At 52.1% G+C, this 27,597-nt stretch overlaps 2 protein-coding genes across 4 annotated transcripts in view; both read left to right on the plus strand.

The window, feature by feature from the left end:
* The first annotated feature begins 605 nt into the window (after positions 1 to 605).
* The window catches only part of CD68 (CD68 molecule), a 116,004-nt gene continuing 89,012 nt past the window's right edge, over positions 606 to 27,597 (plus strand). For 2 of the 3 annotated variants that reach the window (XM_083410554.1, XM_083410553.1), the window contains exons 1-5: positions 606 to 820; positions 1,595 to 2,247; positions 5,669 to 5,788; positions 8,360 to 8,432; positions 9,568 to 9,805. In XM_083410554.1, coding sequence (XP_083266680.1) covers positions 766 to 820; positions 1,595 to 2,247; positions 5,669 to 5,788; positions 8,360 to 8,432; positions 9,568 to 9,805 — 1,139 coding nt within the window. In that variant the 5' untranslated portion in view covers positions 606 to 765. Of the gene's footprint in view, positions 821 to 1,594; positions 2,248 to 5,668; positions 5,789 to 8,359; positions 8,433 to 9,567; positions 9,806 to 10,586; positions 11,164 to 27,597 lie in introns of those variants that run through there. The other variant, XM_083410552.1, reaches the window with a different exon arrangement.
* On the plus strand, positions 15,164 to 26,629 carry MPDU1 (mannose-P-dolichol utilization defect 1; the record flags this gene model as incomplete). Its single annotated transcript, XM_083410773.1, is given in 8 exon segments — positions 15,164 to 15,199; positions 15,201 to 15,309; positions 17,213 to 17,278; positions 18,218 to 18,350; positions 20,913 to 20,998; positions 23,478 to 23,596; positions 25,249 to 25,359; positions 26,169 to 26,629. Coding segments are annotated over 8 exon segments (780 nt in total). The 3' UTR covers positions 26,289 to 26,629.

Here is a 27,597-nt window from a genome sequence, read left to right on the forward strand (position 1 = left end):
GTTGCCAAAAAGACCTCCCTGGAGGTTGGGCCCTGCAAGTAGGGGCCCAGCGCCTTGCCTCAAAAGATTGTGATGGGGAGGATCGTGCCCTGCATGCTAGAATTCCCAAGTTTGATCCCGGGAAGTGTCTCCACACGTTGGACTACAACTCCCATCATCCATGACAACTGGCAAAGCTGATGGTGGATGATGGGAGTTGTAGTCCAAAGACGCCTGGATGGCGTTGTGTTGGCTGAGTAGCTTTAAATCAGGTATAGGCAAACTCCAGACCTCCAGATGTTTGGGACTACAATTCCCATCATCCCTAGCTAACAGGGCCAGTGGTCAGGGATGATGGGGATTGTAGTCCCAAACACCTGGAGGGCCAGAGTTTGCATATGCCTGCTTTAAAAGGTTCACTCACCTGTCTCCCAGAAGCCACTGCGCCTGTCCTGTGCTGGGCAGGGCGATGAACCCGCCTGTCTTCCCCCCAACCCCAGGTTAATTGTGGCTTTCAGTTTTTATTTAAAAAGTAGAAACAGTGGCGGCAGAGAAGGTTCAGCTGCCGCCTGCGTTCTGTGTCAGGGGGAAGCAAAACTCCCCCGGATCCCGTGGCTACTTGATATTTGGCAATTCAGCATCCCAACTGAGTCACTGGTTGTGAAGGCAGCAAATTTCATTTCCTTCCCTTTATTTGAGAGCTGCAGGAGCACGAGACAGAAGCGAGCAGAGGCTCCCAGGGCGAGAGGCGGAAAGGGTGCAGCGGATCGAGCCCCGTTTGGAGAGATGGGACCGGCTGCGATGTCTTCAATTTGGCTCATCGGATGCTTCTTCCTGGCAGGTTGGTGTATATATATATTTGTCCGTACCCGGCCTCCTAGTTCCCTTTGTCATGTGGCTTAGAAAGGAGTTAGGCAGCAAGAACCGGAGAGTTGCTGTGTTCAGAGGGACCCCAAAGCTCATCCAGCCCAACCCCAAGCAATGTAGGAATCTCAGCTAAGAGTCCACGACAGTCGGCCCTCGAACCTCTGCTTAAAAACCTCCAAGGAAGGAGAGCCCACAACCGCCCGAGGGAGAATGAGTCCAACAAACCTGTTGACTCCTCTCCAAAAGAGGCAGCGTGGTTTGGATGTTGGGCTAGGGGGAGACCCGAACCTGGGTTCAAATCCCACCCCAGTTCAGCCACGAAACCGACCTTGGGGGGGGGGCGCCTTGTGTGCATTCACTGAGGAATAAGAACCATCCGAGCAACCAAAATGGTGGGACAGAAAGGCGATAGGTTTTGATTCAATTAATAAATACAGCGGTACCTCGGGTTAAGAATACGTTCCGGAGGTCCGTTCTTAACCTGAAGCACCACTTTAGCTAATGGGGCCTCCTGCTGCCGCTGCACAATTTGTGTTCTCATCCTGAAGCAAAGTTCTTAACCCGAGGTACTCTTTCTGGGTTAGCGGAGTCTGTAACCTGAAGCGTCTGTAACCCGAGGTACCACTGTAAGTCGATCGGAGAGGTGTTGTTGAGCTGGGGTTAGGGGCTAGGGAGGCTGGAAGCTTGGCTGTCACCCATGGGTGCCCAGGACTTATGTTTCCATCTTTCTCTCTCTCTCTCTGCCTAGCTTACAGCTCTGCTCAATATACGGATACGTCCCAAGCGGCCATGAAAGAGACGGGATTTGTGGAGTCTCCGCTGTGCTCCGGCGCCGATGTCTCCAACCCAGGTTGCCCGCACCGCAAGAAGTCGGTTACGTTGCTGCCCTCGTTCACCAAGACCACGGCGCACCCCACAACACACACCACGGCGCACCCCACAACACACACCACGGCGCACCCCACAAAACACACCACAGTGCACCTCACGAAACACACCACGCCACGGCCCACAAAACACACCACGGCGCACCCCACAAAACACACCACGGCCCACCACACGAAACACACCACGGCCCACCACACGAAACACACCACGGCGCACCCCACAAAACACACCACAGCCCACCACACAAAACACACCACGGCCCACCACACAAAACACACCCCGCCGCACCCCACAAAACACACCACACCGCACTCCAAGAAGCACACCACTCTGCACCCCACGGCACACCCCAGGAACCGCACCACCCCACACCCCGCCCCCACCCATCAACCCACGCAACCACCCGTCGTCCGCGTTGGAGATTATGCAGTCCCGAAGGGCTCGGACCCGTGTTTGCGGGTTCAAGCAGCGCTGCAGCTCCAAGTCCGCTATACCGACAAGGCCAAGCAGGAGGTAAGAGATCTGGGCAGATGTTGGGGAGATTCTGTGACCTCGGGAGGCTGCGGCCTGTCCTCCGTCGGAGGCCTTCAAGCCCAGGTCGGGACGGCTGCCTGTCAAGGGTTCTGGGTTGGGCTGGATACTAATAATTATTATTTATACCCCGCCCATCTGGCTGGGTTTCCCCAGCCACTCTGGGCGGCTTCCAACGGAATATTAATATACAATAAACTATTAAACATTAAAAGCTTCCCTAAAGAGGGCTGCCTTCAGATGTCTTCCAAAAGTCGGGTAGTTGCTTATTTCCTTGACATCTGATGGGAGGGTGTTCCACAGGGCGGGCGCCACCACCGAGAAGGCCCTCTGCCTGGTTCCCTGCAACCTCACTTCTCGCAGGGAGGGAACCCCCAGAAGGCCCTCAGAGCTGGATCTCAGTGTCCGGGCTGGACGATGGGGGTGGAGACGGTCCTTCAGGGATACTGGGCCTTTGAGGCCGCTTAGGGCTGTCAAGGTCAGCACCAACACTTTGAATTGTACTGGGAGCCAATGCAGGTCTTTCAGGACCGGTGTTATGTGGTCTCCCAGTCCCCAGTCTAGCTGCCGCATTCTGGATTAGTTGCAGTTTCCGGGTCACCTTCAAAGGTAGCCCCACATAGAGCGCATGGCAGTAGTCCAAGCGGGAGATAACCAGAGCATGCACCACTCTGGCGAGACAGTCCGCAGGCAGATAGGGTCTCATCCTGCGCACCAGATGGAGCTGATAAACCGGGGTCCCTCCCAACCCTACAATTCTGTGGTTCTGTCTGAACGAGGAATGTTGAGCAAGGAGGTGCTGGGCTCCTGGGCGACAGGAAGGGGCCGACCAGCTATGAGTGGTCATTTCTGCTTCCCCTTTCCATATTGACACAGGCCCAGCGGCTTAAGCTGGGAGGTGACTGTCAGGGAGTGAAGCTCAGTGGTTAGAGGACAGGAATTTTTTTCCTGTATGTTGCTCTGCCTGCCCTCAGCCTCCTTCCTGCCCCTCCAGTCTTGCAGGGGAAGGCGCCATTTCCCTCGGTAAATGTTCCCGATTCAATTTCCCGCTATGGCGGCAGGTGAAGCGAAAAGACGGGAAACGAAACGTGAGAACAAAGGGTTAAAGGGGCAAAGTCCAAGCGAAGAATATCGACGTTATCTGGTGGTTAAGTTCCACGTCTGCCAACAGACTTGCTTGAACATATTCTGCTGTAATATGTAAAACATGCCTGGAGGTTCTAGGCCTCATGAAAATCTCAAAATTTATACGTGGTTTTATCTAGGATTTGACGTCAATGAGTGGCAAAGTTTCCGAATGCATCTGCCCTTAACAGACCTCTTAGGATTGCCTGATAAATATATGTATAGCCCAGCATTTAAATTCTGTGTTTATATTAATAGGTTTTGTGGGGGTTTTTTAGGGAAAAGGAAAATACACAGTGGCTGAGCACTTAGAGGAGGTTACTTAATATTGGGGTTTCAATTGCTTCAGTTGCCCTTGTAGGGCTATCTGTCGTGGATGCTTTAGCTGAGAGTCCTACACTGGAGGCGGGTTGGAATGGATGACCTTTGGGGTCCGTCCCCCCAATTCTACAATTCAATGATTCTGTGTTTCCAGTTCCACAATGCCCTCCCAAATGCAGGGGACCCGATCCCGAGGGTCATTTGCACCTTTCCCCGGGGAAGATGTTGATCTTCTGCTTGCTTGTGCTTTCAACAGCCTTTAATAAATTCATAAAAATTGTGCATGCTTTAGGAAGTTCTGTGGCTTTGCAGTTTAGGCTTGGAAGCCGCAGGACCTTCAGAAGGAAGCGAGACCTGTGGGGTGGGAAGGTAGCAGTGTGCAACCCACAGACAAAAGACGAAACTGGCTAGGTAGGGAAAAAAAACCTGAGCAAAGGCCACAACACAAATGCAGATTAGATAGATACGATAATCTTTATTGTCACTGGCCCATACAGAACAACGCAATTGAAAAAATCTACATCAGACATTCAAAAACCAACAAGCCTGCTATCCCAGCTATCCCAATCTGGTTAGCCCCCTAAAAACTCTGATACCCCATAATTAAATACAATATACTCCCATAAAGGTAAAGGTACCCCTGCCCGTACGGGCCAGTTGTGTCCGACTCTAGGGTTGTGCGCCCATCTCACTTAAGAGGCCGGGGGCCAGCGCTGTCCAGAGACACTTCCGGGTCACGTGGCCAGCGTGACGAAGCTGCTCTGGCCGTTTACCTTCCTGCTATAAAGTGGTACCTATTTATGTACTTGCACTTAAGGGTGCTTTCGAACTGCTAGGTGGGCAGGAGCTGGGACCGAAAGACGGGAGCTCATCCCGCCGCGGGGATTCGAACCGCCGACCATGCAATCGGCAAGTCCTAGGCACTGAGGTTTTACCCACAGCGCCACCCGCGTCCCTAATATACTCCCATAGAGACTACCTTACACTGCGTTTAAAACCAAAAATCGCATTTGGGTAGAAACTGTTTCTCAGGCGGCTAGTCCTAGTCTTCTTCCAGAAGGCAGAAGCTGAAAGAGATCATTTCCGGGGTGCGCACTATCCTGCGCTATCTCTGCAGCTTTCTTATGGCACCTGGAAGCGTAGATTTGATCCAAGGTGGGAAGAGGGCACCCAATTATTCTCTCTGCAGTCTTTACAACCCTGGACAGCATCAGATAGATAGATAGATAGATAGATAGATAGATAGATAGATGATAGATAGATGAACTTTCCAAAAGGGAAAGAAAAATTCTGGTGGCGCAGCAATGAAACTTCTGGCACGTTTGCAAAGCTAAGCAGGATCTGGTATGGTTTCAAGCTGGATGGGGCACGACGTGTTCAGATTCCTGCATTGAAGCGGGTTGGGCTAGATGACCCTACGGGGTCCCCTCCAATTCTACAATTCTGTCAGGGCTCACTCTGGGTACCGGCAGGATTATCTGGGCCAGAGTGGTGCACTGCAGGTGGACTGGGACCCCCAACCCTCTCCTAAGCTGCTGCTTATGTACACATGGGAAGAAAAACTGGAAGGAAGTTCTTCTCGCAGCACAGAGTTGAACTGCGGAACTCCCTCCCACTGGAGACAGGGGTGGCCACCAGCACGGATGGCTTTAAAAAGAGGCAAATTCATGGAGGAACTTATTAGAGCTTTCCCCTTCTCCTGCAACAGCTAAGCTTGCTTTTCAGCTTCAAATCCTCCAGCGGGAGATGCGTGACGACAGCCTTAGCTTTCTATGGCTATAGAAAGAAAGGAGCCTAGCGCTCGGGACTCTTGGGTCGCTCTCTAAACGGGCGCGACGTGCCTGAACGTTGGGCTTGTGCCAGTTTCTCCCTCCTGCTCTAGGTCCAAGCTGAATTTTCCTGGGGATTTGTAGGGTCCTGCTCTCTCACACACACCTTCACTCTCCCTCTCTTCCAGCTCTGGGGGGACTTTGCAGTGAACCCCAACCGCACAGAGTTTTCCGGGAACTGTACCAACCAGACAGCCGTCCTCCACCTGCATTTCCTAGAAGGCGATCTTCTATTTACTTTCAGAAAGGTGAGAGGGAGGATTGGAGAGGGGGGCTGGCGGGGGTCATGAAAAGGTGTATCCCCAATGCCTGGTCTTTACAGGTCCGCTGCCTCTGGCTTTGGAGGTTCTATTGAACGACTGTGGCCAACAACAAGCAGACCTCCCCTCTCTGTGAATTTCTCTGATCCTTTCCTTCTCTGAGAATTTCTTCTGGTCCCAAAGGAGGGTTGTTAAGGAGACCCTATCCCACTCCCAGATGCAATTCCCTGAGAAGGGAACCAGTCTGGGAATAGCAGCTCTGAGAGAGCAATACCCCAACAATTCTTAACAAACTACAATTCCCAGCATTCTCTCGGCAAGGGGAGTCATTACCGTTTAAAGTGGTATGGCGCCGGCTTAAATGGACGCTGCCAGAGATTTGGAGCATCTAGCCTTGTGTCTCTCTCTGTGTTTACCTTTGATACTCCTAATCTAATATCTAATCTAAAATTATTATTACCAGGTCCAATTCAAGTTGATTAAGTTATTACCAGGTCCAATTCAAGTTGATTAAGTGTGTCTTCCTTCCTGGGTGGGAAAGTTCGGGAATGAAATGGGAATTGGGGGAGCAGGACTATTTAACCTATTAAACTTTCCAGCACCATTTTCCTCTCTGTGTTTATCTTAAAATCAGAGCAATGTACTGTATTTTTCGCTCTATAAGACGCACCAGACCACAAGACGCACCTAGTTTTTGGAGGAGGAAAACAAGAAAAAAAATATTCTGAATCTCAGAAGCCAGAACAGCAAGAGGGATCGCTGCGCAGTGAAAGCAGCAATCCCTCTTGCTGTTCTGGCTTCTGGGATAGCTGCGCAGCCTGCATTCACTCCATAAGACACACACACATTTCCCCTTACTTTTTAGGAGGGGAAAAGTGAGTCTTACAGAGCAAAAAATACGGTAGTTTCTTTTAAAAGCTGATGAGTTTGTTTTAAAAGCTGGCCGAGTTCAGCGCATGACTGATACGCTCATAGCAAACTTAACCTGGCACAAACACCAACGCAAATGTCTTTCTGGAAAGGCGGGTCCCTTGAGCGTTCCCGCGTGGTACGGACCCACGCCCATCAGCCTGCGGGTTCAGGTGCGTCACGAGCGCAGCAATTCGGGAAGCTGATCTGGCCTGGAAACTACTGGCTGATCCAAGCCATGAGTCACTCTCTGGCAAAAGGTCCTTCGAGCCGGCTGCATCGGAGGCCGGAAAGACTGGCTTGGCAGAGGCCTGCTGGTGCGGCTGGAGCGTGCCGACCCCATCCTAAGAATATAATAATAATTTATTATTTATACCCCGCCCATTTGGCTGGGCTTCCCCAGCCACTCTGGGCGGCTCCCAATTGAGTGTTAAAAACAACACAGCATTAAAAACTTCCCTAAACAGGGCTGCCTTCAGATGTCTTTTAAAGATAGAATAGCTGTTTATTTCCTTGACATCTGCTGGGAGGGCTTTCCACAGGGCAGGCGCCACCACCAAGAAGGCCCTGTGCCTGGTTCCCTGTAACCTCACTTCTCTCAGGGAGGGAACCGCCAGAAGGCCCTCGGAGCTGGATCTCAGTGTCTGGGCTGGACGATGGGGGTGGAGACGCTCCTTCTGGTCTACTGGGCCTTTGAGGCCGTTTTGGGCTTTCAAGGTCAGCACCAACACTTTGAATTGTGCTGGGAAACGTCCTGGGAGCCAATGTAGGTCTTTCAGGACTGGTGTTATGTGGTCTCCCAGTCCCCAGTCTAGCTGCCGCATTCTGGATTAGTTGCAGTTTCCGGGTCACCTTCAAAGGTAGCCCCACGTAGAGCTCATTGCAGTAGTCCAAGAACCTAAGAAGAGTTTGCTGGATCGGGCCCCTCCAGTCCAGCATCCTGTTCTCACAGCAGCTGGCTAGAAGCCGTAATGGGAAGCTGACAAGCGGGATTCAAACACAAACCCCCCTCTGCTTTCAGAAGCACTTCCTGTCTCCGACCATAGAGGGCAGAGCGTAGCCATCTTGGCCGGTAGCCATCCTCTTCCATGGATTTGTCCAATCCTATTCAAGTGGAATGGAGTTCCGCAGTTCGCACGGCGTGAAAAAGGACTTCCTTTTGCCTTTCCTGAACCTCCAAACTTCCAGCTTCACGAATGCTACTTATTATGAGGAAGGAAAATTTCTCTCTCTCTGCTTTCTCCACGCCACACAGTTTTCGTTTCCATTTATTTATTTGGATTTTATAAACGCGGGTCACATCGCCACTCCGCTCACCTCTTCCCCAAATTAAAGTGTTGATTTCAACCGCTCCCACTTCCCCTTCGGAGAAATACGTGCCCAGTTGAAGTTCAATCACCACATTGGAGAGGAGAAACAAAACATGATTTTTTTAAAAAAGTTCGAAACTTTAAAATGGTTCATTGGGAGGCTATTGCTGCTAGTGCTCAGGGAGGGCAGGGGGTGGGAATTAATCTGGAACGGCTGCTTCCAGCGGGGCAGCGAATTGGCTTTGTCTCGTAAACCTGGCAGATCCTAAGTTGCGGCCTGTGCTACCCTAAAACAGGCGTGGATCAGGAAAAACAAACCCAGATTTCTTTGTTTCCTTAGAATTACACCAGAAATAGATTCTACCTGAGTCGGGTACAGGCCTACCTAACGTACCAGTTCCATCAGGCTGCAGGTAAGGTCATTTCTGGGGGGCTGGCTCTGAATTCGGGGGTCGCCATCATTGTTCACGGACCTCTTGAGGTGAGGCCTATTCCGCCATGGAAATGCTCAAATCGGGGCTGCTACACCAGTTCAGTTTCTGCCTGCCGTGCAGCTCTTGAAAAAATACAAATGCCACGTCCATAGTAAGCCCCGTAAATGTTTTTTTATGGGGTTCCATCCCAGCCGCAAGCCTGTTTACGACGGCTTTGGCCCATCGGCAAATTTTAGAGGGTGATTCGGAGGCACGAGGGAACAGAAAGTGATTCCAGACAAGATCCCTTCAGCGGCTAAAGGGATCACAGAGGAAGCGGAGGGTGTTGTTCCTCCTTTGCGGGGTGGAGCAAAAAGAGCCATCGGGGTCAGTCACGTTCCGGAGGGTTGGAATAAATGACCGCTGGGTTCCCTTTTCAACTGTACGGTTCTGCGAACCCGCACGGTGATTCTGCCAGGTAGGCTATAGGCTGAGATTTGCCGTGGCTTCCCAGAGGTGATTACCGTATTTTTCGCCCCATAGGACGCACTTTTCCCCCTCCAAAAATGAAGGGGAAATGTGTGTGCGTCCTATGGGGCGAATGCAGGCTTTCGCTGAAGCCTGGAGAGCGAGAGGCGTCGGTGCGCACCGACCCCTCTCGCTCTCCAGGCTTCAGGAAGCTATCCACAAGCCTTGCACGCCCGGGGGGAGTTTCCCCGGGAGCGCAAGGCTTGCGGGTGGCAGCCTGCACCGCAGAGCTGCAGTGCAGAGCCCTCCGGAGGATGCTCTGTGCTTCGCGCAGGTGTCTGCAGCCTGCCGCCCGGTGCGTGGGGCGCCCTGAAGCAGAGCGCCCCTCGCGCCAGGCAGACATCGGCCAGCCCCACAAGCTCAGGGGACAGCGGGGAGGCGCAGCGCCGCCATCCCACTGTTCCCCGACCTGGTTTTGGGGGGAAATAAAGGGAATTTTTTTTTCCTTTATTCCCCCCCCCCCAAAAAAAAGTAGGTGCGTCCTATGGGACGGAGCGTCCTATGGGACGAAAAATACGGTATGCATTAATCCACATGCTGTGTTAAGATTCAAGAAGGGTTTCCGGGTGGTTCAACAGGCCCCAGACGACTCTCTTTGTCCCTCCAGCGAAATCCTTCAGAGCCGACAATTCCTCTCTCCGCGAGTTCGAGGCCAGACTCGGACACTCTTACCAGTGCCGGAACCGCACCTTGGTCCTGGCAGAAGGCTTTCGTCTCAACGCACTGCAAGAGCGGATCCAGGCCTTTGACCTTCAAGGTGGAAAATTTGGGGAAGGTGAGAGACTCCCTGCATTGTACCACAGGCAGTTCTTTATTTCCTTTCCTTTAAACAGCTATACTTCAATGTAAAGGTAAAGGGACCCCTGAACATCAGGTCCAGTCATGGCCAACTCTGGGGTTGCGGTGCTCATCTCGCTTTACTGGCCGAGGGAGCCGGCGTTTGTCCGCAGTTTTCTGGGTCATGTGGCCAGCAGGACTAAGCCGCTTCTGGCGAACCAGAGTAGCGCACGGAAACGCCGTTTACCTTCCCGCCGGAGTGGTACCTATTTATCTACTTGCACTGGTGTGCTTTCAAACTGCTAGGTGGGCAGGAGCAGGGACCAAGCAACGGGAGCTCACCCCGTCGCAGGGATTCGAACCGCCGACCTTCTGATCGGCAAGCCCTAGGCTCTGTGGTTTAACCCACAGCGCCACCTGCGTCCCCATACTTCAATGTGCAGGTGTCTTAATACAGTGGTACCTCGGGTTACATACGCTTCAGGTTACATACGCTTCAGGTTACAGAGTCCGCTAACCCAGAAATAGTGCTTCAGGTTAAGAACTTTGCTTCAGGATAAGAACAGAAATCTTGCTCCAGCGGCGATGCAGCAGCGGGAGGCCCCATTAGCTAAAGTTGTGCTTCAGGTTAAGAACAGTTTCAGGTTAAGCACGGACCTCTGGAACAAATTAAGTACTTAACCCGAGGTACCACTGTAATCCAATGCATTGTTAGTCTAAACTTTCCATGTCATCCTTTTGGCACAGCCATTTTGCCCGCAGACTTTTCGAGTCTCTCTCCAGTTTGGTGTTTTGCACACTCCGATTCTCCTCCCTCTCCTCACTGAATTCCTCCTTTGCTTGTTTCAGCCGAGGTCTGCCCGGAGCAGAGACGCACCCTCTTGGTGCCCATCATTATCGGCGTCCTCCTTCTGGTCCTCATCGTCATCGTGGTCGTGGCCTTTTTGATTGGGCGAGCGCGTGGCCACAGGGGCTATCAAACCATTTAAAGGGGAGCCGTTTCCCACACACAGCTGGGCCTAAAGAGAACCAAGAATGGGGTGTTGTTTTTTTAAAAGGGGGGGGGGTGTCTTTCTGCAACAGGGGGACAGGGGGTTGACACACACACCCCCAGGGGTGGGGTGGGAGTTCTCCGAGTTGCTAGACCCGCACCTGTTTCATTCACTCGCTTGGACTGCTGGTTCGCACAAGACACACCTGGGGGAAGTGAAAAGGACAATACGTTTCTGCACAAAGGTGCAATCTGTGGGCTGAGGGGCAGTTACATCTCACTTCTGCCAGACTGCACTTTAAACCTGGGAGGAGAATCACAGAATTGTACTGCTGGGATCCCCAAGGGTCATCTAGTCCAACCCCCTGCAGCTATGGAACCCCTTGACAGGTGGCCGTCCGACCTCTGCTTAAAAACCTCCAATCTCAATTGAAACGAGGCTGGGCTTATTTCTGGAGCAACTATCTTGTTAATACAGTGGTGCCTCGCAAGACGAAAAGAATCCGTTCCGCGAGTCTCTTCGTCTTGCGGTTTTTTCGTCTTGCAAAGCAAGCCCATTAGCGGATTAGCGCTATTACCAGTTTAAGGGCTATTAACGGCTATTAAAGGTTTAAGGGATTAGCGGATTAGCTGCTAAAAGGCTATTAGCAGTTTAGCGCTTTAGAAAAAGGGGTTGGGGAGCGAAAAACCCCTCAAGAATCGCAAGACATTTTCGTCTTGCGAAGCAAGCCCATAGAGAAATTCGTCCTGCGAAGCACCTCTGAAAACGGAAAACCCTTTCGTCTTGCGGGTTTTCCGTCTTGCGAGGCATTCGTCTTGCGGGGCACCACTGTATCAATTGTTTGGGCAAAGTCTTTGCACTGACCACGTAAAGTATTACCCGGGTGTTGGACTCTCCGCAAAAACTTGTATTAAGAACTGGTACACATACCGCCGATATTCCGAAATGGGTCATTTGCATTCTGAAAGTACGCCTTATAAGCTCCTCCAGATTGCTCCTCAAGCCCTTTCATCTGCTCTGCTCTGCGAACCCTTCAGGGGGACTCAAGACCCCCAACTTCATACGCAAAGTGCGCTGATCCTAAGCTCTTCAGGCGGAACACCCCACCGCTCACAACAGGTCAAATAAATACCTTTGAAAATTATTCAGGTATTGGTGATTTCTCTTCCTCCTTGACCCAAGTGCGAGGAGTAGAAAGGGCAGTTCCCAAACGTCAACAATGACATCTCTGGGCTGGGAAGGGTGTACAGCGAGGCAGCACAGCTTATTGAAGTCTCATGGCCTCACCAGGACCCTACAAACCCTCCGTCCCCAATCCCATCGCACCTGACATTTGACCAGGTTTCCAAACTTGCCTGGAAATTCACACGGCTGTGACGATACCTCTACCTTGCCTGGACGGAGAGATTACCGTATTTTTTGCTTTATAAGACTCACTTTTTCCCTCCTAAAAGTAAGGGGAAATGTGTGTGCGTCTTATGGAGCGAATGCAGGCTGCGCAGCTATCCCAGAAGCCAGAACAGCAAGAGGGATTGCTGCTTTCGCTGCGCAGCGATCCCTCTTGCTGTTCTGGCTTCTGGGATTCAGAATTTTTTTTTTCTTGTTTTCCTCCTCCAAAAACGAGGTGCGTCTTGTGGTCTGGTGCATCTTACAGAGCGATAAATACGGTAGTTTAGACATCTCTGGCTTTTATGTGCCTGTACTGCACCCAGCCGTACAAAGATTAAGCACGTCTCATTTGATCCCCACAACAAACCCTGTAAGGTTAGGCTGAAAGTGACAAACTGGTCCAAGCTCACACACCCAAGGAGTTTCGTGGCCCAGTGGGGATCTGAACCCGTGTCTCCCAGGCCCTAGTCTGACACTCTCATCACCAGACCACGACGGCTCTGGAAATCAGAATCTTTTCCATACACACAGAGGCTTCCCGTGTTCCTAGAGCTGTAATAGCTTAACCTGAAAAACTACAGACGTAGCAGTTTTTAACTCAGCACAGGAAGCAAGTGACGTAAATTTTTTTTATTAAAGACTAGTATTTTATTAAAGACTAGTATTGGAGCTGAGGCTCCAAGACTTTGGCCACATCTTGAGAAGAGAAGACTCCCTGGAAAAGACCCTGATGTTGGGGAAGATGGAGGGCACAAGGAGAAGGGGATGAGAGAGGACGAGATGGTGGGACAGTGTTCTCGAAGCGACCAGCATGAGTTTGACCCAACTGCGGGAGGCAGCAGAAGACAGGAGGGCCTGGCTGCTCTGGTCCAGGGGGCCACAAAGAGGCGGACACGACTAAACGACAACAGTATTCCCCACTTCCCGCATGCTCCAAACCCACCCTCTCTTCCACTTGGATACGGCACACTCACTTCTAATCTCCAAATTCCAAATATTATTCGGTCTCCCCCAATGTCCACCCTCCCAAGCCACTCTGCTTTTCTCCTTTCCCCAACCCACCCTTGCATTTTTGGCACTAGTCCTCAAGATCGGAAACACAATTCAGGTGAAATAATTGCCGCTAACGTTATCGAGGGAGGTTCCTGACGGCGAATGCTGAACTTCAAAACGCATGGCGTCCATGCGCCTTGGGCAGTTTTGGATTCTTCAACTCTTCTCAAGCCCCTGCCAGCCAGCGCAGATTTGCCTGCCAAAACGTTCTGTGTAACCTGACGGCCTGCAGATTCCCGCAGCGACACGAGCTGCTCTGTTCCCAGAGGAGCGTTTTGCAGCTCCTTCCCCAATCAGCCTCTCAGCGCTGACGCCAGCGCGTCACGGATCGCCACGGCCTCCGTGTCTTCCTCCTCCTCCGCTCCGTCGTCGAACGGGTGTTCCTCCCGCTGTTCGTCAGCGTGGTGCTCCATCCAACAGGGCTGGAAAACGTCCCCTCGCGCCTCGCAGACATTGTGGAGGGTGCAGCAGGCAGCGATGAGGGTGGGCAGGAAGGAGACGTCGGTGTCGTTGCGTTTTGTGAGGCAGCGCCAGCGTCCCCGCAGGCGGCCAAAGGCCACCCCCACCACGGTTCGTGCGGCAGCGGCGTACTCGTTGAAGCGGTGTTGGGCGGGAGTTAGCACCTCGTCCCGGTAGGGCCTCATGAGCCACGGGAGGAAGGGGTAGGAGCAGCCGCCCAGCAGGTAAACGGGCACCTGCACCCCACGGATGGCTTGGGACGCCCCCGAAAACAGCTCGCCCTCTTGCGCACGCTGGTACAGCTCAGATGTGCACAAAACCTGGGTGTCCGTCACCCGTCCCGGGCAGCCGACGTTGATGTCCCAGAAGCAGCCGCGGGAATCGACGGCGGCTTGGACCACCACCGAGTGCCAGCCGTGGCGGTTGTAGTAGCCGGCCGCGTTCTCGTTGGGCGCGCGGATGGGGACGTGCAGGGACCCCAGCACGCCGGCCAGCTGGGGCAAAGGGAAGCCGTTGCCGGCGGCCACTTCCGCAGGGTCCGGGGGCCGCACGTAGAGCGGCGTGAGGATGCCCACCACGGCCTCGCAGACGTCGCGCAGGATCTTGCAGACGGTGGAGCGGGAGACGCCAAAGAGCTGCTCCACCGCCCGGTACTCGGTGCAGGCCCCCAAGCGCCACAGCGTCATGGCCAGGCGCACGTCGGCCGGGATGGCGCGGCGCATGTTGGTGTCCCGCCGCTGGATAGCTCCGCGCAGCTGGGCGCAGAGGTAGTCGAAGGTGCCCGGCGAGACGCGGAAGTTTTCCACCCACTCCCATTGGCTGAAGGCCTTGGCGCGCACGATTTCCCAGAAGGCCGAGCTGCGGGCTTTGCTCCACAGGCGCCGCTCCCGCAGCAGCCGGGGAAGGCCGCCGTCTCCGCCGCTGCCAGGCTCCTGGCAGAAGCCCGCCAGGCCGGGCGCCCGGGCCAACGTCCGGCAGAGCCACAGCAGGGCGAAACGCTGGCGCTGGCGGGCCTGGGCGCGGCGGTGGCGGGCGGCGCGGCGACGTCGGGCGGCCTCCCTCAGGCGCCGGCCCCGCTGGAGGCGCATGTAGTAGAGGAGGCACAGGGCCACGGTGCCCCGGCTGAGGGTGGGCAGCAGCTGGGACGCCCCCTCGCCCCTCCCTGGGCCAGGGGTGCCACCTGGGGGGCAAGATGGCTGCCCAGGCGTGGCGGCCATTTTGTCCCTTGACCAAAGTTTGCTCCAGCCAATGGGAAAGCGGCACCTCAGCTCAGGGCGCTGGCAAAGGATGCCAGGCTAAAAACGGCGCATGCGCAGAGGAACCACACACAGAAAAGTCCCACGGAGAATGCGCATGCGCGGGTTCAGGCGCCCGCCGCCCGCTGTGCGCACGCGCAGCTCTTTTAATGGCGGCCCGCACGAGGCGCGCCTGCGCATTGGTCGGCAGGGTTAAAATGGCCGCCGGGCAAGTGGGAGACGCCGCGCATGCGCGCCAGGGAAAGGCGTTACTCTCGCTCTCCGGCCCGTAGGGGTTATGGAGGCGGAGGTTTCGCCCAGCTTCATTCGCTCCCACCTTCGTCAAAATGGCGGCGTCGACGGCTCTGAAGGGCCTGCTGGTCCCGCACGTCCTCCCGGAGAACTGCTACGACGAGTTCTTCCTCAGCCTCAACCTCTTGCACAGTGAGTCGCGCGCTCTTCGGCGCCCTTTTTGTCCTGTCGGGGACCCGTCACGTCGTCGCCGTAGCAACGCCTGGCCGGGCGGAAGTGTCCTGTGGGGGGCGACTGGGCGCCATTTTGGTGAAGGGAGAAATTTTACCCCGGCGGCCATTTTGGTAGAGGGCGAAAGTGGCCGTCGGCTCCGTTTCCGGGCGTCCTCTCTTCTCTCACCTTGTAGCCGGGCGGAAGTACCACGAGATTTTTAATTTTATTAACATTTAGCCCTAGAATTACAAATGAAACTATCCTTTGGGGGGGAGAAAAGCTTGGGGTTTTTTTTAAAAAGCTTTCAATATGAAGATGCTGTCCATCGTCTCCTAAAAAGGGTCGTGGACGAAGCACAGTGAAGGCTCTCCGCGCCATGTTGGTTTTGGGCACGAAGTTCATATGGTTGCCTAGGGTCTTTTAAGCCCCGCCCCTTTCCCTTCAAGCAGGGCTGTCATTGGCTCGGCGCCTGTCAGGTAGACTTCTAGCAGGTGAAGCGTACTGAGGAAGTGATGGGGGAAACCTCACCGGTGGAATGTCTGCCTTGTCAGCATCGCCCTTGAGCCAGTGCCACTAACTGGACTCATCCGCTTCAGCCCCGACTGGGCTAGGCGAGCTGGGTAGCACTTCCAGAGACCACCTTCTGCACAGGAACAGGTCAAAGTGCTGTGGACTCACAGCCCAGAGTTGTGAGACCGGATTCACTCCAACAAGACAGTCGTCGTACAGCAAAGTTCAGCAGAGTACAGCAGAGTATATAAACAACGCGGAGAGCAGCTCTGTAGAATGTCTTCTTTATTCTATCTACAACTATTATACAACTATACTACACTTGATCTTAGCCAAAAGGCCAAGAAGCGATATCTGTCTACCTTATCGGTTGCGTCGCATAGATTCGCTGTTGTTAGAGCGAGATTTAATGTGTTCCCCTCAAACGTGCTGAGCAATAGATTTTCTAATGGTAAAACCTCTGTTTTATGCGCATGTGACAACAAATCAATAGAATCCCTTTATCATATCTTGTTTAATTGTCCTCTATATTTGGTTCCCCGATCAAGGATTCTGAGTTCAATCATTTTGGAAACTGTTGCTAAACCACCCGAATTACATCTTGTCTATCTACTCCAGGACATTGACTCTTATAGAACATTACAGGTTGCCAGATTCCTGAATTCAGTTCTTTCATATAAAAGACTTCATGGAATGCTGCATGACTATTAAAAATCTAGTAAACTTTATCCACAATCCTTATATTCAAGGCCACAATATGGTATATCTAGAGATGGTACGTAACGTGAAGGAGATTATGCATTGAAATATTTTAGTTGATATTTTAGAATGTAAAATGCTATTTTATTTATTGACTGGTTTTACCTTGTGGGCTTATAGCTGAATAAAGTATCTGATCTGATCTATTATACAACTATATACAGAGCTAAATGAGCCTAAGCATAAATGAATGCTAAACCGCACTGAGTGTCTGCAGCTGCTCTTAGCAGCAACCTTATCTAAACACACAATCTCTAACACTCAGTCTCTCTCTCCCTGACTGACTGACTGACTGACTGACCCACACACTGACCGACTCTTTTTTGTGGTGCTGGAGCAGAATATGTAGAGAGCAGAACACGCCTCCTCCTCTCTGCAGAATCAGCAGACTCCTCAGGAGATTCTTGGATATGGGAGGGGTGAAATCTCCTCATCCCTGCCATGCAGAAAGCAAGGCTGCTGCTGCTGCTGCTCTCTCACGGAGCTTTCTGCTAAGTGCAGAAATTGGGATTTATGTCCCACATCACAGGAGTATTGTAAAAGAAAAAAAGCATCACTGTTAGCAATTAATTGTGTTTTGTCTCCTTTTGTCTCTCTCCCCTTGTCCCTTCAGTTCAATGCCTCAAAATCCTCATCAGCAAGGGCCTCGGATTCGCCATCGTGGCTGGTTCCCTCATGGGTACGGACGCTTGGACTCCCCAGTCAGATAATCTGACTTTTAATATAAACTATAAGGTTTTTTTTAAAAAGGCTTTCCTGTTTGGTTTTGTGCATGTGTATTCTCTACGGAATATATATATATTTGTGTGTGTGTGTGTCGTTTTGACTTACATTGGAAAGAAAAACCCCCAATAAGTTTAATAAATAGCACTTATAATAATAATACTGAGAATAATAATAAGGTGAGATAGGTAGGTAGGTAGGTAGGTAGAGAGAGAGATAGATAGATAGAATTTATATACTGCCCTATACCCGGAGGTCTCAGGGGTGGTTCACAGTAGAAGATCAACATTAAAACCGCAATATTTTATATATATATATATATGGGACCCAGGTGGCGCTGTGGGTAAAAGCCTCAGCGCCTAGGACTTGCCGATCAAAAGGTCGGTGGTTCGAATCCCCGCGGCAGGGTGCGTCGCTCAGTCCCTGCTCCTGCCAACCTAGCAGTTCGAAAGCACCCCCGGGTGCAAGTAGATAAATAGGGACCGCTTACCAGCGGGAAGGTAAACGGTGTTCCGTGTGCTGCGCTGGCTTGCCAGATGCAGCTTGTCACGCTGGCCACGTGACCCGGAAGTGTCTTTGGACGGCGCTGGCCCCCGGCCTCTAGAGTGAGATGAGCGCACAACCCCAGAGTCTGGCAAGACTGGCCCGTACGGGCAGGGGTACCTTTACATACATATATATACACACACACACACACACACATATATACATATATATAAAATAAAAATAAAAACAGCAACCCAATAACACACACACCCCATCCCCTCTCTGTCTCCTCTTCCCTGGCCTAAACACCTCTCACTTCTCAACATCTTTCTTAAATTATGGCACCCAGAATTGGACCGAGGCAGAATAGAGCAAGACTCTGACTACTTCTTCCTCCATCTTTCTGCAGTGAAGCTGCCCCAGATCTTCAAGATCCTGGGGGCCAAGAGCGCTGAGGGGCTGAGCTTCAATTCCATCCTCCTGGAGCTACTTGCCACCACCGGCACCATGGCCTACAGCATCGCCAACGCTTTTCCGTTCAGGTATGGGCAGGTATAGGCCTTTCTATAGCTGCGATTGAAAACCCACCAGACAGCCACAAAGTCATAGAATCATAGAATCATAGAGTTGGAAGAGACCACCAGGGCCATCGAGTCCAACCCCCTGCCAAGCAGGAAACACCATCAGAGCACTCCTGACATATGGTTGTCAAGCCTCTGCTTAAAGACCTCCAAAGAAGGAGACTCCACCACACTCCTTGGCGGCAAATTCCACTGTCAAACAGCTCTTACTGTCAGGAAGTTCTTCCTAATGTTTAGGTGGAATCTTCTTTCTTGTAGTTTGGATCCATTGCTCCGTGTCCGCTTCTCTGGAGCAGCAGAAAACAACCTTTCTCCCTCCTCTAGGTGACATCCTTTTCTATATTTGAACATGGCTATCATCTCACCCCTTAACCTCCTCTTCTCCAGGCTAAACATGCCCAGCTCCCTTAGCCGTTCCTCATAAGGCATCGTTTCCAGGCCTTTGGCCATTTTGGTTGCCCTCCTCTGGACACGTTCCAGTTTGTCAGTGTCCTTCTTGAACTGTGGTGCCCAGAACTGGACACAGTACTCCAGGTGAGGTCTGACCAGAGCAGAATACAGTGGCACTATTACTTCCCTTGATCTAGATGCTATACTCCTATTGATGCAGCCCAGCATTGCATTGGCTTTTTTAGCTGCCGTGTCACACTGTTGGCTCATGTCAAGTTTGTGGTCAACCAAGACTCCTAGATCCTTTTCACATGTACTGCTCTCAAGCCAGGTGTCACCCATCTTGTATTTGTGCCTCTCATTTTTTTTGCCCAAGTGCAATACTTTACATTTCTCCCTGTTAAAATTCATCTTGTTTGTTTTGGCCCAGTTCTCTAATCTGTCAAGGTCGTTTTGAAGTGTGATCCTGTCCTCTGGGGTGTTAGCCACCCCTCCCAGTTTGGTGTCATCTGCAAATTTGATCAGGATGCCCTTGAGTCCATCATCCAAGTCGTTGATAAAGATGTTGAATAAGACCGGGCCCAAGACAGAACCCTGTGGCACCCCACTAGTCACTCTTCTCCAGGATGAAGAGGAACCATTGATGAGCACCCCTTGGGTCCGGTCAGTCAGCCAGTTACAAATCCACTGAGTGGTAGCATAGTCAAGACCGCATTTTACCAGCTTCTTTACAATAATATCATGGGGCACCTTGTCAAATGGCTTGCTGAAATCAAGTCCAATGAGTCTGCTTCCCCTCTGAGAACCGATGGGTCAGTTTCTCCTTCGTTGCTGTATATAAGTTTTTTTTTAACAAAACCAGTTCATAACAGAGAACATAGAAACATCCTTTCCCATCCTTCAGCCACGACTGAAACGGGCAGCTCTCAGGGAGTGAGTTATCCGTGTCTTGCTGCTAGGTAATGTGGAGTCCTCTCAAGCTAACCACAACCTGAGGTCCACGCAGACCTTTCGACGGGCGGCGGTGCCGAATTCGAATCCCGACATTCGTTTTCACGCGCGCACAATCCCACTAGTTACAGGAGCATGTGGCCACCTCCTGTTCTTTTAACAGCAATCTGATCTGCAGAGGTCTAATCCTTTGCCGGAACGATATCGCCAGCCGATCCCCGGAGTTGGAGTTTTAAAGGGCTGATTCCTAAAGTCCCAAATCCTGCCTTTTTGGGGCAGGGTGGGGCGTTGTCAGTGCTCACGTTTCTGATCCTCTTGCGCCCATTTCGCTCCTCTCTGCTGTTGCTGGTGGAAGGAAAACAACGCCTTGAAGGAGAGAGCTGTTGTTGTTTAGTCTTTTAGTTGTGTCTGCCTCTTCGTGGCCCCCTGGACCAGAGCACGCCAGGCACTCCTGTCTTCCACTGCCTCTCGCAGTTTGGTCAAACTCATGCTGGTACCTTCGAGAACACTGTCCCACCATCTCGTCCTCTGTCGTCCCCTTCTCCTTGGGCCCTCCATCTTTCCCAACATCAGGGTCTTTTCCAGGGAGTCTTCTCTTCTCCTGAGGTGGCCAAAGTCTTGGAGCCTCAGCTTCAGGATCTGTCCTTCCAGTGAGCACTCAGGGCTGATTTCCTTCAGAATGGAGAGGTTGGATCTTCTTGCAGTCCATGGGACTCTCAAGAGTCTCCTCCAGCACCAGAATTCAAAAGCATCCATTCTTTGGCGATCAGCCTTCTTTATGGTCCAGCTCTCACTTCCATACATCACTACTGGGGAAAACCAGAGCTTTTACTATATGGACCTTTGTTGGCAAGGTGATGTCTCTGCTTTTTAAGATGCTGTCTAGGTTTGTCACTGCTTTTCTCCCAAGAAGCAGGCATCTTTTAATTTCGTGGCTGCTGTCACCATCTGCAGTGATCCTGGAGCCCAAGAAAGTAAAATCTCTCACTGCCTCCATTTCTTCCCCTTCTATTTGCCAGGAGGTGATGGGCCCAGTGGCCATGATCTTTGTTTTTTTGATGTTGAGTTTCAGACCATTCCAGGCAGGTAACAGGGAGCTGGAAAAAGAGTTTGGATCAAAAGATTTATCCCCTAACACATCTCTCTCTTTCTCTCTCTTTCCTATCCCCCCCCCCCCAACAGTTCCTGGGGCGAGACTCTTTTCCTCATGTTGCAAACCGTGGCCATCGGATTCCTGATCCAGCATTTCAGGGGCCACACAGGACGTGGTGAGTTTAGAACCAGAGTCTAGAGTACATTTAATTGAATCATAGTTGCAAGGGGTTTCTGGGGTCATCTAGTCCAACCCCCTGCAAGGCAGGAATATGCAGCTGTCCCACGCAGGGATTGAACCTGCAACCTTGGCGTTATCAGCAGTGCCAATGGAGCTATTAGCCAAAACAGCCAAGCAGAAACTCCATGTTCAGAGACAGCGAACCGCAGCGACGTTTATAGGCTTTATAGGGTTATTTGGCTGTTCCCTGTCGGAGGCAGGAAACTTGGCTAAGGCAAAACTTTGCATCCTTTAAGCCCTGGTGCTCAGCAGCCCTGGATCCTAACCAGACCGGTTTTGGCGCTTTGAGCTAAGCCCTTCCTCCACACCGAAACCGCCCTCTTCCTTCCCGTTCATGAGCCGCAACGAGAAGCCGAGCCTCGCTTCGGCCGACACGGTGGACCCTGCTGAGCTATCCACAGGAATTTTGGAGATTCTAAATGCACGCTATATATGTAGCACGTACGTTTAGCCCCTTGTGCCTTGTTTTGATTCCAAAAGCTGGATGGGAGAGACAACGCAATAGAATTTTTATAAAATTATGCCTGGCATGAAGAAAGCTTTTCCTCCCCCCCTCTCATAACACTCAAAGGCCGTAGACACCCAAGAAGCTTGAATGTTGAAAGGACAAATAAATCTTCTCTTATTCGTGCAGCACATAGTTAAACTGTGGAACTCCTTCCTGCAGGAGACAGCCACGATGGCCACCAACTTGGAAGGCTTTAAAAGGGGATTGGACAAATCCAATTAGGAAGATAGGCTGCTATCGATGGCTACTAGGCAACACAATGACCATGTACACACACAGTAGACAATCTTTATAGAATTCCTTCAAACCATAACAAGTAGAAAATGAATTCTTTAGTCTCCAAGTCTCTGAAAATCTTTAAATGAAGCGAGGTCCCAGACTTTGAAAGACAAGCTGTGAAGCTTTGTGTATTCAGCAAATGTGATGTCCAACACTGAACAGCGATTCCGGATATTGACTACTGTTTCGCAGAATTCTTCATCAGCGTGGTGGGAAGATACAGAATTGCTTCATAAACTAAACAAAAATTGTAAACGATAATACAATCAGTAACGAAAAAGAGTTCATTGCTGTTTGTATTATACTTTATAATTTTTGTAAAGTGATGTATGTAGATCATCGTCTATAAAATTTTATTTTCAGTTTATGAAGCAATTGCCGTACTTTTCGCTCTATAGGACGCACTTTTCCCCCTCCAAAAATGAAGGGGAAATGTGTGTGCGTCCTATGGGGCGAATGCAGACTTTCGCTGAAGCCTAGAGAGCGAGAGGGGTCGGTGCGCACCGACCCCTCTCGCTCTCCAGGCTTCAGGAAGCTATCTGCATGCCTTCAGGAACTCCCGCCGGGCTCCGCAGGCTTGCGGATAGCTGCCTGCAGCCCGATGCGTGGGGAGTGTGGCGCTGCCACCCCGGGCTTTGGGCAGCTATGCGCAAGTCTTCGGAGCCCGGCAGGAGTTCCTGAAGGCATGCGGATAGCTTGCGGAGAGCAGGCAGCAGCCCGAAGCTGTTCTAGCTTCAGGGTGGCTGCGCAAAGCCTCTGCAGGGCAGCGGGGTGAAGGCACCCCGCTGCCCTGCGGGGGCTTGAAAGGCTGTCCCCGAAGCCAAAACAGTGAGACGGGGTGCTGCACAGCCCTCCATCTCGCTGTTCTAGCTTCGGGATGGCTGCACTCCAAAGGCTTCAGTAGTAGTAGTAATAATAATAATAATAATATATGTGGTCCCGGCGGCCGCTCCCAGTCACCAGTCTAGCTGCTGCATTCTGGATTAGTTGTAGTTTCCGGGTCACCCTCAAAGGTAGCCCCAAGTAGAGCGCATTGCAGTAGTCCAAGCGGGAGATAACCAGAGCATGCACCACTCTGGCCAGACAGTCTGCAGGCAGGGAGGGTCTCAGCCTACGTACCAGATGGAGCTGGTAAACAGCTGCCCTGGATACAGATTTGACCTGCGCCTCCATGGACAGCTGTGAGTCCAAAATGACTCCCAGGCTGCGCACCTGGTCCTTCAGGGGCACAGTTACCCCATTCAGGACCAGGGAGTCCTCCACACTGCCCACCTCCTGTCCCCCAAAAACAGTACTTCTGTCTTGTCAGGATTCAACCTCAATCTGTTAGCTGCCATCCATCCTCCAACCGCCTCCAGGGATCTTTGAGGTTGGCAGTGGGGGAAAACAGCGCTTCCCCCCACCGCCAGCCCCACAAGCTTGGGGGGCAGCGGCAAGGTATGCTCTTGAACGCACCTTGTTTTTAAGGGGGAGAACAAGGAAAAAAAAAATTTCCCTGTTCTCCCCCTCCTATGGTCCAGTGCGTCCTATGGAGCGAAAAACACGGTATATATCATCCCTCCTTATATTCTTAAGCCAGGTTGCAGGGCTGCCTTTGTGACACAACACCTCTTGTTTCAACCCCTAGGTGTGACCTTCCTCCTCGTCTACTTCGGAGTCCTGGCCCTCCTGCTCTCCTCACTCACACCCATGGGGGTCGTGACGGCGCTCCAGGCATTCAACATGCCCGCCATCATAACAAGCAGGGTAAGGGGCACCCGGGGGTGTGGGCATCGGAGAAACTCTGCCCCATGGGCGGGCCCGCTTGCCTGAGTCTAAAACTCTGCAGCACCCCTTAGACCTCTCGTTCCTCCAAAGACTGCCAACCCGCCTGATGTTTTGTTGTTTGGGGAGCAAAAGGGACACGGGTGGCGCTGTGGGTTAAACCACAGAGCCTAGGGCTTGCCGATCAGAAGGTCGGTGGTTCGAATCCCTGCGACGGGGTGAGCTCCCGTTGCTCGGTCCCTGCTCCTGCCAACCTAGCAGTTCAAAAGCACGTCAAAGTGCAAGTAGATAAATAGGTACTGCTCCGGTGGGAAGGTAAACGGCGTTTCAGTGCGCTGCTCTGGTTCGCCAGAAGCGGCTTAGTCCTGCTGGCCACATGACCCGGAAGCTGGACGCCGGCTCCCTCGGCCAATAAAGCAAGATGAGCGCCACAACCCCAGAGTCGGCCACGACTGGACCTAATGGTCAGGGGTCCCTTTACCTTTGGGGAGCAAAGTGGGTGCTACAGCCCTGGGGGTGGGGGCCGCTAAGAGGCAAGGTGTGTGTGTGTGTGCTGGAGATGGCTCCCCCGAAGCACACCGATCTCAGAGATCATCAGGGGGTTTGGGCTGGGTGTTCATCAGTATGCGGATGATACCCAGCTCTACCTCTCTTTCAAATCGGAACCAGTGAAGGTCCTGTGTGAGTGTCTGGAGGCGGTTGGAGGATGGATGGTGGCTAACAGGTTGAGGTTGAATCCTGACAAGACAGAAGGACTGTTTTGGGGGGACAGGAGGTGGGCAGGTGTGAGGGACTCCCTGGTCCTGAATGGGGCAACTGTGCCCCCGAAGGACCAGGTGCGCAGCCTGGGAGTCATTCTGGACTCACAGCTGTCCATGGAGGCGCAGGTCAATTCTGTGTCTAGGGCAGCTGTCTACCAACTCCATCTGGTACGCAGGATGAGACCCTCCCTGCCCGCTGTCTGTCTGGCCAGAGTGGCGCATGCTCTGGTTATCTCCTGCTTGGACTACTGCAATGCGCTCTACTTGGGGCTACCTTTGAAGGTGACTCAGAAACTGCAATTAATCCAGAATGCGGCAGCTAGACTGGTGACTGGGACCACATAACACCGGTCCTGAGAGATCTGCATTGGCTCCCAGGATGTTTCCGGGCCCGATTCAAAGTGCTGCTTTTGACCTATGAAGCCTTAAATAACTCAGGACTGCAATACCTCAAGGTCCACCTCTTTCTATATGAACCGGCCCAGGCCTTGAAATCACCTTCTGACTCCTTTGTTTGTGTTTTTCCTCCTTGAGAAGTCTGGGGGTGGCAACACAAGAACGGGGCCTTCTCAGCAGTGGCTCCCAATTTGTGGAATGCTCTCCCCAGGGACGTTTGCCTGGCACCTTCATTATACACCTTTAGGCACCAGACAAAAATATTCCTTTTTTTCACCAGGCCCTTGGTTGATCTTCTTGACATCCAACACCCTTTTAGAATGTGCTTATTTGGGGTGGGGGGGTTAAAATTGGTTTATTGTTTTTGGTTTGATTTTATATGTTGTGCTCTTGTTGTGAATCGCCCCTTAGGCGGTGCCTAAGTTGAATAAATAAATAAAACATCACACACCTTCCCTGTGCCCCCCCCCCCAACAGCTCCTGCAAGCAGCCACAAACTACCGCAACGGCCACACAGGACAACTCTCCGCCATCACAGCCTTCCTGCTTTTTGCGGGCTCTCTGGCCCGGATCTTCACTTCCATCCAGGTAGGCCGGGGTTCACCTGCCTGGGGCGGGTGGGGAGGGCAGAGAGGCATCAACTAATCCAGAATGTGGCAGCTAGACTGGTGACTGGGAGCGGCTGCCGGGACCACATAACACCAGTCTTGAAAGACGTACACTGGCTCCCAGTACGTTTCCAAGCACAATTCAAAGTGTTGGTGCTGACCTTTAAAGCCCTAAACGGCCTCAGCCCAGTAGACCTGAAGGAGTGTCTCCACCCCCATCATCCAGCCTGGACACTGAGGTCCAGCTCCGAGGGCCTTCTGGCGGTTCCCTCCTTGCGAGAAGCCAAGTTGCAGGGAACCAGGCAGAGGGCCTTCTCGGTGGTGGCTCCCTCCCTGTGGAACGCTCTCCCACCAAATGTCAAAGAGAACAACAACTACCAGACTTTCAGAAGACATCTGAAGGCAGCCCTGTTTAGGGAAGCTTTTAATGTTTGATGTATTACGGTATTTTAATATTTTTTTGGAAGCCGCCCAGAGTGGCTGGGGAAGCCCAGCCAGATGGGCGGGGTATAAATAATAAATTATTATTATTATTATTAGGCTAACAGCCTCAGCCCCGAAGTAAAGGAAGGACGCGTTGGGCTTGCAGGAATTCAAGCCCCCCCCCCCCCCCCGTTGCTTTCTGCATTGCAGTGGAGTGTGGGTGGGGTCTAGATGTTGTTTTTTAATAAAAAAACTGCTGGAAGCCGCCTCGCATCCCAACTTGGGCAGGCAGGCATGGGGGGGGGAGAAGTTGGGGTGCAAATAAACAAACAAACCTACCTCGTTTGCCCCCTCCCCACCCTGCAGGAGACGGGAGACCCCCTCATGGCTCTCACCTACGTCGTGGCGTCATCCTGCAACAGCATCATCATGGGACAGCTGATTTATTACTGGAATGTCCCCGTGGACAAGCGCAAGAAGGAATAGGAGTCCTGGAGGGGTTCGTGGCTCTTCCTGGCCCCCCCTCACACACCCCACCACCCTCCTGAACAAGAAGCACATCAGGAAAGGGGCCGATTTTCCAGGACATTTTCTTTCTCTCTCTCTCTTTTTGCATTCTGAGCCAAGGGACAGTTGCAGTCTTGTTCTCTGGGAATCTCGTGGGATTTGTATGCTGGAAACTGGGGTTGCTTTTCTTAACCTGCTGTGATTCCCCCCAAGGTGGGGTGGGGCTCAGAGACCTATGAGGAATTATTGTATATTCAGGGAGGGGGTTCTGCCTCCAGACTCCTCCCAGTAACCCAAATACAGGTGGGAGAATGTCCTGATTGAGCATCCTGCGTTCTTCTTTAATCCAGCCCTTTGCTCAGAACAGTGAGGACTAGAATCATAGAGTTGGAAGAGACCACGAGGGCCATCGAGTCCAACCCCCTGCCAAGCAGGAAACACCATCAGAGCACTCCTGACATATGGTTGTCAAGCTTCTGCTTAAAGACCTCCAAAGAAGGAGACTCCACCACACTCCTTGGCAGCAAATTCCACTGTCAAACAGCTCTTACTGTCAGGAAGTTCTTCCTAATGTTTAGGTGGAATCTTCTTTCTTGTAGTTTGGATCCATTGCTCCGTGTCCACTTCTCTGGAGCAGCAGAAAACAACCTTTCCCCCTCCTCTAGGTGACATCCTTTTATATATTTGAACATGGCTATCCTATCACCCCTTCACCTCCTCTTCTCCAGGCTAAACATGCCCAGCTCCCTTAGCCGTTCCTCATAAGGCATCGTTTCCAGGCCTTTGTTCTCTTGCTAGGAGATTTGGTCGTAGCTCAGCGACAAGGGAAGTCTACTGTCCCGATCAAGGGAAGTCATGTTGTTGTTTAGTCGCGTCCAACTCTTCGTGACCCCCTGGACCAGAGCACGCCAGGCACTCCTGTCTTCCACTGCCTCCCACAGTTTGGTCAGACTCATGCTGGTAGCTTCGAGAACACTGTCCCACCACCTCGTCCTCTCTCGTCCCCTTCTCCTTGTGCCCTCCATCTTCCCCATCATCAGGGTCTTTTCCAGGGAGTCTTCTCTTCTCATGAGGTGGCCAAAGTCTTGGAGCCTCAGCTTCAGGATCTGTCCTTCCAGTGAGCCCTCAGGGCTGATTTCCTTCAGAATGGAGAGGTTGGATCTTCTTGCAGTCCATGGGACTCTCAAGAGTCTCCTCCAGCACCAGAATTCAAAACATCCATTCTTCGGCGATCAGCCTTCTTGATGGTCCATCTCTCACTTCCATACATCACCAAAGGAAGTTATAG

The sequence above is a fragment of the Podarcis tiliguerta genome, assembly GCF_965153285.1.
Source record: "Podarcis tiliguerta genome assembly, chromosome: 13".
Lineage (NCBI taxonomy): Eukaryota > Metazoa > Chordata > Lepidosauria > Squamata > Lacertidae > Podarcis > Podarcis tiliguerta.